The sequence below is a fragment of the Rosa rugosa genome, chromosome 2 (assembly GCF_958449725.1).
Source record: "Rosa rugosa chromosome 2, drRosRugo1.1, whole genome shotgun sequence".
Taxonomy (NCBI): Eukaryota; Viridiplantae; Streptophyta; class Magnoliopsida; order Rosales; family Rosaceae; genus Rosa; species Rosa rugosa.
In genome coordinates this window covers 38,336,029-38,348,374 of record NC_084821.1, presented here as the reverse complement: position 1 = coordinate 38,348,374, position 12,346 = coordinate 38,336,029, and the positions used below count along the sequence as shown (strand labels likewise).

At 36.6% G+C, this 12,346-nt stretch overlaps 1 protein-coding gene and 1 long non-coding RNA gene across 14 annotated transcripts; both read left to right on the top strand.

The window, feature by feature from the left end:
* The first annotated feature begins 2,057 nt into the window (after positions 1–2,057).
* LOC133733162 (protein ASPARTIC PROTEASE IN GUARD CELL 2-like) lies at positions 2,058–7,477 on the top strand. 11 transcript variants are annotated; one of them, XR_009857524.1, is made up of 8 exons: positions 2,058–2,170; positions 2,258–2,385; positions 2,492–3,043; positions 3,666–3,799; positions 3,944–4,027; positions 4,161–4,302; positions 6,710–6,941; positions 7,048–7,476. XR_009857524.1 is itself a non-coding variant. In XM_062160776.1 (8 exons), the coding sequence occupies exons 7-8, from the start codon at positions 6,083–6,085 to the stop codon at positions 7,446–7,448; spliced, it is 1,260 nt and encodes a 419-aa protein (XP_062016760.1). In that variant the 5' UTR covers positions 2,058–2,170; positions 2,258–2,385; positions 2,492–2,553; positions 2,991–3,043; positions 3,666–3,799; positions 3,944–4,027; positions 4,161–6,082; the 3' UTR covers positions 7,449–7,477. The 11 variants fall into 11 exon arrangements, 10 of the variants coding, with proteins under 10 accessions (XP_062016760.1, XP_062016762.1, XP_062016757.1 ...); XM_062160776.1 differs by having other exon boundaries at positions 2,492–2,553; positions 2,991–3,043; positions 4,161–6,941; positions 7,048–7,477; XM_062160778.1 differs by having other exon boundaries at positions 5,962–6,941; positions 7,048–7,477.
* Positions 7,478–7,561: 84 nt separating this feature from the next.
* On the top strand, positions 7,562–12,285 carry LOC133732745 (uncharacterized). Of its 3 annotated transcripts, none has more exons than XR_009857304.1 (7): positions 7,562–8,611; positions 8,853–8,934; positions 10,047–10,168; positions 10,667–10,994; positions 11,314–11,373; positions 11,608–11,681; positions 11,973–12,285. It is a non-coding gene; the product is annotated as an uncharacterized LOC133732745 (long non-coding RNA). The 3 variants fall into 3 exon arrangements; XR_009857303.1 differs by having other exon boundaries at positions 8,853–8,989; positions 10,667–10,966; XR_009857302.1 differs by having other exon boundaries at positions 7,563–8,611; positions 10,667–10,966.
* The last annotated feature ends 61 nt before the right edge of the window (positions 12,286–12,346 follow it).

Below are 12,346 nucleotides of genomic sequence, written 5' to 3'. Positions count from 1 at the left end.
AACCTATGAAATTTGAGCTTGTTCCGATATGAGTTCGACCTTTCAACGAATTATCGTTTAGAGGTTTCAGTTTCATTATCATGAATTTATTTTCAATTCTCACAATCAGTTATTCATAATATCAATTTGTTCAGAGTGATATGTAGATCGAGCTCGAGGAAGAATTCGTTGGACGGCCATCATAGCCGTAATTCAGTGAGTGGACATTTATTTTTAAATTAATTATGCATGCTGTATTTTATTTTGAATATTGATTTATCGTAATGATTATTATATATATATATATATATTTTTTTTTTATCCAAAGGAACTTCATTAATAATGAAAAGATTACAACGGGTTGTGGATCAATAATCTGTAACAGTTCACCGACATGGCAACCATGACAAGATAATTGACCCAACTAGACTTCGCACTCGAAATCCATACTGACAGACTGATGAAGCCAATAAGGTCCAGACTCCAAACAAAGCAAAGGCTGATTATTATATTATTTGAGTATTGTTGATTTATTGGAGTTTCAAAATATTATGTTTTCAATGACATGATGATAATTTTTGACATTAATTAAGTTTCAAGTTGTTTTCCTTTCCGAAAGTTTTTATTAATTTCTGAGTTTATTGAATTTCGAGCTATTAATAAAATTAAGCTTTTATTAATTTTTGAGTTTCTTTCCGCTAATTCGATCCATTTATAATGATAAATATTTTTAAATTTTAATAATAATATTAAATTTTTATCATGATACTTCATGAAATATATATATATATATTTTTTTTTGACAGAGTAATAGAGATTTCATTTAATCCCAAAGCCAGAACGGCACATACAAATAAGCTCTATATGCTTGTACCCTACATCAGTGGTCAAGCAGGTAAGGGAATACGGGTACCATCCACTAGTACAATGAAGTTCACTTATTTGAAAGCCTACAAACTATGACAATTTCATCAACACAAAGAAAACTATTGTGAATCTCCCTTCGTCAATGCACTCAATTGTGGTACTTCGGGAGATTCATTAACTAGGTGTAAAAAGAACCCATAGCATGTAGACTAGAAACACACAAACTGTCCTGATTGGGTCGAAACCCACTTGGTTCCCCAAAATGTAGGGAGTTATTTAGAAAAAACTAAATCTGTAGCAATACTTCATGAAATATTAATAATAATATTGTATATTTATTATTTTATATTTAAGAATAATAAGTATTCTTAATATTTTGTAGTTAATTTTTTGCAAAATAATATTTAATTATTATAAAAACGAATTGGATCGACCTAAATCCGAATTGGATCAAGCTCTGATGACCTATTTTCAATTGTAATAGTAGTAAATTGAGATTCGAGAATTGTGTTTAAGATTGCCTTTATATTACATTACAGGAGTTGAGCATTCAAGAGCATGTAAGTTTGTTGGAGTTGGAATTGTGGTTGAAAGTCTTAGAAGTGATAAAATAAGTTTACAGGCTTGGGTAGTTCACTTTTAGAATAAATTTTGCCAAATTTCCAGTAGGTGAACCAGGCATGCAAGCCCACTTCGAATTTTAGGGTAAAATCTAAAGCGGATTCTGTCATTATAAATTAAGCAACTTTTGAAATAAGTTTATACCAAACTGGGCCTAAAGCAAGTCCCATGAATACTCCATCCGATATTGCGAAGATTTATGATTATTATTAAATAACCACTGCAAGTGGCCTAGTGGTTCTTGCCTAGTTGGGTGTGCTCCCCAACCTAGGTTCGAACCCCGAAGCTGTCAAAGTGGCGAGACACATGAATACTCCATCCGATATTGCGAAGATTTATGATTATTATCAAATAACCACTGCAAGTGGCCTAGTGGTTTTTGTGTAGTTGGGTGTGCTCTCCAACCTAGGTTCGAACCCCGAAGCTGTCAAAGTGGCGAGGCACTGTACTGCAATGCACAGTTTGAGCATTTCACATGCGCCGAAGGGGTTTATCTTGGGCCTAGAAAGCCTTTGGGTTCCCCTTGACAAAGTCAAAAAAATGATTATTATCAAATAGCACTGGGAAAAACAAATAGAAGTTAAACTTGTAATTACTCTCGGTACCCATTTGCACCCCTAAAAATCAAACCAACTCCACCACCAGACCAGCGGTGTTCCTTGTTCCATTTAGCGTTGTTCGCCTCTGCGATTTCCCAATTTGGGTCAGTAATTTTGGTTCAAAATTTATCTCTTTGATTCTGTTTTCAATCCTCTAAATTGTTTGTTGCTGATAACCTCGTGTAAATTAGGAATTCGAGAAGGGGGTGATTTAGGGATTGAATTGTTTGATGATCAGATTCATTGTTACCTACCAAAAGGGTTTGGCAGACCATTTTAGTTTTTGGGTTCCAAGACCAAAAGTGAGAGATTTGAGCTTGTTAGTATTACACATTTGAAATGATGAGCCAACTTTGTAAACCTACCAATTCCCAGCTGTATACAAACACTTCAAGTCTTTAACTGAGTGTCCACCATGTTCCCAGGAACTGCTGATCAGGTGAGGAAGGACATGACAGCTCTTGCACCATGTAGCATGAAAATTAAGGTGGTAGCACCTCCAAAGAGAAAGTACCGTGCTTGGATGGAAAGGCCTATATTGGTGTCACTGAGCACATTCCAGCAATGACCATTCTTTTATATTTGATTTATCTTGAACTTTTCTTTGATATTATTTATATTAACCATAGAAATTGTTGGATGATGAATTTGAATTTTCTATAAAAGGATTTAAGAGGATAGACTCCCAAAATAGAAAATGTGTGGATTCCCTCGTATGCTCGAGGAATAAAATAGAGGCTAAGGGTTTACTAAGTTGGTTGTGACTTGTAAAAGATCATATCAGGATCAGGTTGTAAGTTGAACAAATCTGTAGATACATTGCATATAAAATGACCAGCTCTTCCATTTTCATGAATTCTTGGAGTGTTTTGTTCAGGTGGTATGATTCTAGTATAAATTTGACTGTTGGTTTGCTTAATGTAGATGTGGATATCTAAGCCAGAGTATGTAGAATTTGGTCCATCCATTTGTCCACGGTAACTTACTGCACATGTGATTGGATTGTTTTTTCCCCCTCTTGGCTTCTGTGGTTCATTTGTCATGTGAGATTTGGTGTGCTTCTGGTCTGCTTGTAATCTTGTTTTTTCTTTCTTGCTATCACATTTACTTTCATACTGCTCTTGTTTTAATATGTCATCAGTAATTTATTGTTGTTTCTGATATGTGTGCTTTACTGCCTTTCTTGATTGTTGAAAAGATAAATATGATAGTATCATTAATCAGGTTGTTTGTTTCCGATGCTATTAGGGAGTTTGATATGGCTGGAAAATTGAGACAGACGTTACCAATCAAACCTATAAAGTATAAACACAGACGTAGCCACATACTTGACTTCAGTTATGTTTTTCCACTCAGTGATAAAGGCCAAAGTCATTTGTCATAAGCCGAATTGAATCTAGTTATAGAAAAGTAGTTATCAAAACTCAAAATGCTTCATGCGATATATCTCATGACTGCGTGAATGGGTTACCTTCTGACAAGTTCTTGCATACCAGTTTTTGGCACATGGAGAGATCAAGAACCTGTAGATGTTCCCAATTCACTATTGCTATATGATCAAAGTTTGGTTTCTAAATAACATCTGTAACTTTATCACAGGTGGAAACTTGTATGGACCCTAATGGATCAGCACTGGAAACACTTAGACCAACAACTTTATTCATGGGAGAGGATAACAGCAACAGGCAAACCTTGGAGCTGAAATTCTGAGTACAGAAGCACATTTGCATTAGGTATGTGGTGAATCTCACATCTCATAAAACTGTATATTTTGCGTCTCAGTGCTCTATTGTCATCTAGAATTCAACTATTGTTCTTTTCATCATATGATTTATAAAGAATGACAAGGTTTTTGTCTCCTTTAAATGTAACTGCAGGTAGAGTCTTTGCCTTCTTGTCTGTTTATTATGGAGCTGGGCAACTAGATACAAGATGGTATGGTGAACAAAATGCTAGTAGAGGTGAGGATGCAGACTGCGCATTGCTTCCTGAGCAGACACCTTTCTACAATGATTTTGTAATTTAATATTTCTTGTCTTTGGTATCGTCTGCTGAGTCTGTCTTTGTAATTGTAACCATTGACGTATTGTACAGGCTGCTGTTGCTGTTCAAGCAGGTGTTTGCATGGACATTTTTGCTATTACAAATGAGTATACAGATCTGGCGTCTTTGAAGTTTCTTAGTGTAGAGCGTGGATATCCATATACTGATGTTAGTCATCTCTTCCAGAGGGCATGTAAGTATGCCATGAAATACTGTAGATTTACTTGAACTTTCAGTGTTTGATGTTGGATAAAACTCAACTAGGAACCACTATTAACGTCACAAATAATTTAAACTTTGAAGCTCATCTAGCATGCACGCAGCACACTCGTCTACATATTATGAAGTTTAAAGGAAAAAACAATTTAGTTTTACTTCTTACTTTAAGTTCCTTGGAATATCTGAAATTAGTGCATACTTTGGACTTTGTTTTTGTTTTGTTTTTTTTGTTTTTTTCAGTGCAAGTCTTATTTCATTTATAAATTACTGTGCATAGCAATTAACGATCAATAAATTATATGCAAAGTATAGGATTTGAAGAGATATGAGAGCATATCCATTGGTGTTAGCTATGGTTACTTCTCATATTTATTGAAGTTTATAACTTGAAAATCATGCATGTCTCTTGACTTCATTTTCTTGGTTTGTCGGTTGATCCACTTCAAAAGGATTTGAGTGCGCATTCAATCCCATACCACATCCCACCTCCAGTTGTAGGAAACATTTACAAATTGATCAGTGCTTTCGATGCAACTTTCTAGATTCTAGTTCCAAATCCCATTATCCTATGTTCAATTCCTTGTCAGTTTTTTTAACTTAAAAGAAAAGAAAAGAAAAAAAAAATCCTGTTTTGCTACAATGTCATACCATGTCAAATGATTTTCTTTTGATATTGATTCTTTTTTCTAGCCCAACTGTAATCAGTAACTGTGATTTCGAGTTTGTTAAGTGGAAAATTTATAATTTAAGTTGGATAGGTAAATTGGTCGTTAGTGCTTAGTAGCACTATGTCTTCTTTTCTTTTGGGCTGGTGTGGTTGATTGAATCATCTGTATGATGTAAAAGGAATTCTGCAGATATAAGCCATCTGTTATTGAACAGGTTATTTCCTTTGTATATTGTCCACCATTTACCTTCTCTACCCAGTAAATTCTGATCTTGCTCATGGATAAACTTGTTCACCAGTTCACCCTTTTTTGTTTTTGATGAAAAAGCAGTTACACCTTAAGATTGAATCATGACTCATTTTGTATTGGACTAGTAGACATTGATGGTGAAATCCACATCATTTAGATTTATGATCTCAAAAGTTAAAACTCACCTACCTAAGAAGCCAAAAAATAGATGAGATTAAGCCATTTAGAGAGGACTGATTCAATGTGTTATTATCAGTCCTTTTCTTCTTCATCGTTGAGCCACTTAGATCATTATTTAAACAACCTAAAATTAACCTAGAAAGGTTTGCACACCTTTCTAATGATAGTTATATTAGGTGGATTTTGCTTTTTCTTCATTTTCATAGTGCAGTCTAACCACAGATTAAGCATCTCATACTTTGAATCTCATTTTGTATTGGATTACCATAGTGGAATCCAGATCATTTAGAGCTATGATCTCTTCAAAGTTAAAACTCACCTACCTAAGAAGCCAAAAATAGATGTTGAGCCATTTCGAGAGGATTGATTCAATGCGTTGTTATCAGTCCTTTTCCTGTACATCTTTGAGCAACTCAGACCATTATCTAAACAACCTAGAATAACATAGAAGGGTTTGCACACCTTTCTAATAATAGTTATATTAGGTGGATTTTGCTCAATTTTTCTTCTCTGGTTTCTTCTCCAAATTTCTGCAGTGTAACCACAGAAGAATACTCCTAGTGTAAGTCAAGAGAACACTTGCCTCTCAACCCCCTCTATATATTCTCCCAAGCCCCAGTTTTCCTTCCATACAACAAAAACAAGAAAAGAAATATTATGGCCAAGCCCCAGTTCCTCCTCCTCCTTCTCCTCGTACTCCTCCTCAACTGCAACCTAACATCCCCCTCAGTCTTCAAGATACACTCATCTGGTCACCAAAAGCTCTCTACTGATTCCACCACCATCCCTCAGCCCCCACCAGCAAAGTTACTCATTACTCAGTCACGAGACCTATATTTCGTAGTTGAAATCAACATAGGCATACCCACCCAGAATTTCTTCAATCTGGCCCTTGATATAAAAAATCCATTCACCTGGGTTGGCACCTCCAAGCCAAACATCTCGCATTCGTTCCTGGCCATGCCAGGAAAGGACCCGCTGTGCCTGCCGCCTCTGTTCGCCTCTGCCACATCCTGCGCATATGACTTCGGTTATGCTCGTGGGATTTTTGGGTTTGATTATTTCTTGGGCATAGAATCTCAGACCAAGGCTCCCTTTGGCTGGGGGATTTTTACAGACGAACGGGAGGAGGGTGTGCTACGTAGTACTAGAGATGCAGATGGCATCTTAGGGTTGGGAGTAGGGCACCCAGCCAACTTGTTAGAGGGGCTGGGGGCGGCAACTCTTGGCCAATTCTCTTACTGTTTGCCAATGAACTTTATGATTGAAGAAAGCTTCTTGCAGATCACTAACAGTACTGACCCGCAACACCACCCTGCGACTTTAAACTTTGGAGAAAATGCAGCTATCAGGGGTCATCGCGCTGTGAAAACCCCCATTGTGAGGCTGAAGGGGTTGGCGCCCACCAGGGATTTTTCATATTTGAATCTGACAGGGATCTATGTGAACCACCATAGGCTGCATATTAATACACAAGTCTTTCATCCCTCCCAGGGAGGATTCATTGTGGACACAGGTGAGGATCGATTATCAATTTGCATACTTTTCCTTTTGGTAAAAGATTAGACACTGGCATCTGTGTTTTTGATAAAGATTTAACAGAAGCAATCTTTAATAAACAGCATCGCCTTACACTTTACTCCCAGAGGAGGCCTACAAGGAATTGAGACGAGCGATCCACAATTTTTTTTCTGAACAGTATCCTGGTCTGGAGCCATTGAAGGACCCAAAATCAGGGTTTGATATGTGCTTGCCCACATCGCCGCTGGTGCTACGAAGGCCTTCAATCCAGCTCATGTTTGAAGGTGGAGCCAAGCTCGTGCTAAACCCAGCGACAACTTTCCATGAGTTTGAGGACCTCAACGAGTTCTGCCTTCTCATACTACCACGCCCTTCTTTCCATGATGGTGGTTCTGCTCCCAGTGTCTTGGGTGTTCTCCAGCAAGTCGGACACAGGTTCCACTTTGACATTCACGCTTCAATTCTGGCTTTTGCTCCCGAACTTTGTTACACTGCTGCATGAGGCTCAGCAGTCTCAAGTAGATATTATGGGTATAAAAAAGCCAGAATTGAAGCGTGAATTAATGTCAAAGTGGAAGTGTGGAACCTGTGTCCGACTTGCTGGAGAACACCCAAGACACTGGGAGCAGAACCACCATCATGGATAAAAACTATATGAATAAAAACTATGGGTGTAGTCTGTGTACGACCCATTTGAACCAAGATGTTGCTTTTTCCCAGTTATCAATTTCAGTTATTTTGAGTGCTTTAATTCCAGTACTTGGGTCTGCTTATATCACTGTCTCGTACTTCTCGTTCTGTGCTCTGTTATTTGTTTCAATGTTTATTCATTTCAATATGTTGGCCTAACTAGCAGGTAAGAGTGGATTGAGACAGAGCTTGGGCAATTAGCTCGAAACTAGTGAAACAGCCCGCACTTTGGATCGGGTTTTTTTTGTTAGTAATCGGATAGCTGGAGGAGGGCAAAAGTGTCCCCGTCACTCCTTTGTGCCGTAGTAGTTTTTTTTTTTTTCAGGCATTCTTACGATAATTCGATCTCTGTTTAATATACGTGCTCTTATATCTACTGCCATCAAAACCTAAACATCAAAGTTTTCTAGGATGGTTCGATTGGCCTGATTCATTTATTGGGTTGCACAGTAAATCTTCCAGTTACAGTAAATAATCCCAAACTCCGTGGCTAAGCTCTTTGCTCAACTGTCAGGCTCATACGTCGAGAAGTCATAAAAACACTGACCTGAAATCAATACACAAAATCATATTAGTTAACAAGCAACTATATATGCACTGATTCACATTCACACGTGAATGTGGCACATAGGAGAGTCCCTGCAATGCAGGATTAAACAAACTACTACAGTAAGCATCTCTAAGGTTTATATCAATGCCTTCCCCAAAATCTGGACATAAATCATATGAGGAAGTCAAAAAAAAAAAAAAAAAAAAGATTTGCATTCGATCACAGACTACATGTGAATGTGCTAAATAAGACTGCCTATATAGAGAAAGGGGGAGAGCAATTGGAGCAAGATCACATTTGATGTTATGAGATGGTTCCGTATTTCCGTTGGCGATTTGAGAGATTGAGAAGTAATCGGTCGTCTAAAGAGAAAGGAGGATTTGATTGAGCTATCAAGGATCTTTCACAGATTGATCGAGCTGTAGGTAGGTTTCTAATTTGCTTGATTTGTTGGTGCATGCAGTTTCGGGGGGTGCATATGGCTTTGGTTTCGTGGGTGATTGAGTATTTTCCTCAGAAGTTGCAGTTTTGGGTATTGATTTTTGTTTTGGTAGTATGTATAGGGTTTTTACCTTCTCAATGTTCTGCATGAATTTGTATGCTGGCATAATGAAGGAATTGCAGGAAAAGATTGAAGTGAGTGAGAGTTTGATCATGAATTTGCAGGCTAAGTTTTTGGGATTGAAGGCAGAATTGGATGAGGAACATGGGTTGAATCTGGAGCTGCAGTCACAAAATAGAAAGCTTGGTGAGAATCTTGCTGTTGCTGAAGCAAAGATAGAACTTTAACTACTCCTTAACAAGTAAACACTTCAGAGCTCTCTTTTCTTGGTTCTGTAATTGTTTTGCGTGAAAAAGGAACACAAAAGCTATCATTATCGAAAAGATATGAACACGATTAGTATTGCAATCAAAGGATGAGCTGCATTAAATCTTAGTAACAAAAAAAGAGAAAAAGTATGGCATGCATGCTTATATTTAGATATGTTCCCTTGATATAGATATATTCCTAGGACTGCAGATGTAGGAGTGCTGCAGTACATGAAGAAATTAAAACTACTACAAACACATAAGTATCAAAGAAAAAGAAAAAGAAGAATATAAAGAATAACAAAATTATATACCAGATTTGAAACAGAACGTACTACATTGTGTCTCTTCATATGCACTTTCCTGATGTCTTTTTTAGTTGTGGGTTTTTATATTCGGTTTACTTTTATTCATGTAACTTCTTGCGTAAGGATAGAGGTGTGATAAATATATCATTTTATCTTAAACACTTCTCTAAATTATTTAGCAAACTTAATTCATTGCTTTGTTGATAGCAGCATTTCAATAGAGTTTATAGAGAAACCACCTTGCCTAAGATTAATGGTTTTCTCTTCAAAGTAAAATTCCTCATGCAGGATTGTGTGCAGAAGGAGATCTTCCAAAAGTTTGTTGCCAAATTGAATGAGCACTATGAGAATGTTCTGATTGAAATGTGTTATAGCTTAAAATCAAATATCTAAGGAACAAGGGAGGGTGAAAGTGTTAGTAATTACTTTTCTTTATTTGAAAATCGATGCTGACTGTAAGTTTAATAGTTTGCATAAGTGCCTCAAGTATGTAATAATAGATTCATATACTGATGGTGACATGGTGCAGCACTTTCCGGTCATCTTTTAGTGGTTATTATAATATTTGATGGATATTGATCAATAACACATCAATGTATTTGCAACTCTGTATCTTACTTTATAATTCAAGGTCAAGGTGAAATTATTTTTTTCTTTTGAAGAATTTGTTTTTCCTCTGGTATTTATGTTACTTATACATAAGAAATCAGGTGGTTAAACTTTTACATGCTTAAAAATACAGGAGCACTACTTTTGGCCTTCAGACAGCATTGCTCTGGAGAAATTTGAGAGAAAGTGGCATGAAGTAACAAACCAAGTGGGGGAACAGATCACCTCGAGTACTATTTTGGTAATGTTCAGGAGGTAATTTTATTTATTTTTAGTCTGTACTTCTTTCAAAACTAAAGACATACATTTGTTAGTATTACCTTATATATTCAAATTTGATTTGCTGTTTTTGCTTTTAAGAGGATCATAAAAGCAGAGCTCTAGAGGCTGTGATTAGGTCTGTCTACATTCGCATGCCTCTGATTTGATTTCTAAGAACTGACAGTGACGAAAAAAAATCAGATCATAATGCTACTCATTTGTATTTCATGAATTTTTGTGTGCATGTTTTCTCTTTGGCCTGGAGATTGAACTTCAATTGTAAATCTCTTGGGTCGTGAGATAAAAAAGATTTTTCTTTTTGAAAGTGTATACCATGATTCTTCTGTCTATCTCTGATTCATTGCTTTTGATTGTGGGGAAATGGGTATTTGGTGAATTGGTGAATTGGTTATGGTTACAAATTGGTTTTGTGCTATATCTTAATTTTGATCACCATATTAATGGCTTGGATTGCATGGTGGGTTTTTGAAGCTGTTGCAATTGCTGTTGGAGGCCTCACAAAACAAGAGGTTTGTTTGCAAAGAAGAAAACAAGGCTCCAAGAGCAATGATGAAATCTCTGACTCCTCTGCCTCTGCTTCATAGGCTTCTGTCACCCATGCCCACCACAAATTCAGAGCCAAAGCTGCAATATCCATCTACATTTTTTTATTTTCGGATTTTGTTATGCTGTTGTGGACTCTGGTTGATGACTCAATTTGTATATGGTTTTTAGTTTTCAGGAAGAGGATAAGGAGCAGAAGAGGAATCAGTCATGGAACAAGAAATCAAGGTCAAAACCACTACTCCTTCACTTAAAGGTTGAGAATTTAGCATGTTAGTTCTTAAAGGGCACGTATTACTGAATCATGTAAATGAATGATGAGGATCAAAATGTAACAGTAAGATGGTTTGTTGCCAACAAAACCAAGAACAAATGTTCTGATTCTATAAGGATTCAACAATACTAGCTCATAAAATGAAGAAAAGGGGCAGAAGATTGTTCCTGTAATGTTAGTTAATCAAGTTAGGCTAATATGCTGAAGTCATGTTGTTTTGAAAAGTACCATTGCAAATCCTGACCCTTTGTCATTCTGGATTCCATGCATTTGTCAGCCTTTCTTTACTTCTTCTGTGTAGGTCATGCTTTCAAGGAAATTGCCTCCAGAACCAAGATCCGAAACAGATACAATATGTGTGGTATGTATGACATGATCATATGATGTTTACTTGCATTATATTCCTGATTTATTTGATTTGGAGTATAAATTTGAGTAACCAGGAATACTCCACCTTTGGCTTGCAACAATCAGCATACTGTGTTGGAAATGCAAAGTTGCATCCACATTGTTCATAATGAATTACTGTTTCTCAGTCCTGTTTTTGTTCTTTGTATATCTCTAGATTCTCTACTACTTATGCTTGCTCATGCAGGGTAACATTGACTTTGCATCTCTTACCTTGGACTATAAATATTGCTCGAGTATGCTCGAGAACTGATCTCAAAGGTAAGCGATCCATTTGTTTTGAAAGTTGGACCTGACCAATCTCTAGGTTCCGGACTCTGATTCTGTTGGCTCTGAATATGCTCCTTTTTAACTGGCAGCTTAGAGGTTCCAATTTGGCATATTGTAAAGATTTATTTAGAGGCATATCCATATATTTTCGCTGTCATTGTATCACATGAATTAGCAAATCATAAAAGTCAGAAACTGGATTTGTCTGCCAAGTTTGTTAATCTGTTTATTCGGTAGTTATGTCAAACTTATCTTACTTATTGTGTCCCTCGTTGGCTGCAGTCCCGACTCCCGACCAGAAATGAATGATGGACATGAGAAGTAGATGATTGCTATCATGGTCTCGATCACAGTAGTGAATTTTCTGCCCACGGTCTTACTGTAAAAGATTTTAAAATGAAATTGTACGGGCAGGGTGAATTTCATTGAATCTTGAAGATAACAATATTGACAACGTAGGGTGAATTAGTGGCTGTGCTAAAATGTTATGGTTTGAAAAATTGTGGAAAAACTGAATGAATGTGAAAAAGGCCACAGACTCTTTCGATAAATGATCGAGTCAATGAGCATCCCTTAAAGGCTAAATTTAAGTATCAAGTTCTTAAATTTGATTTTAGATTTTAGCTAATTGTTGTAGTTAAACATATAACATATGA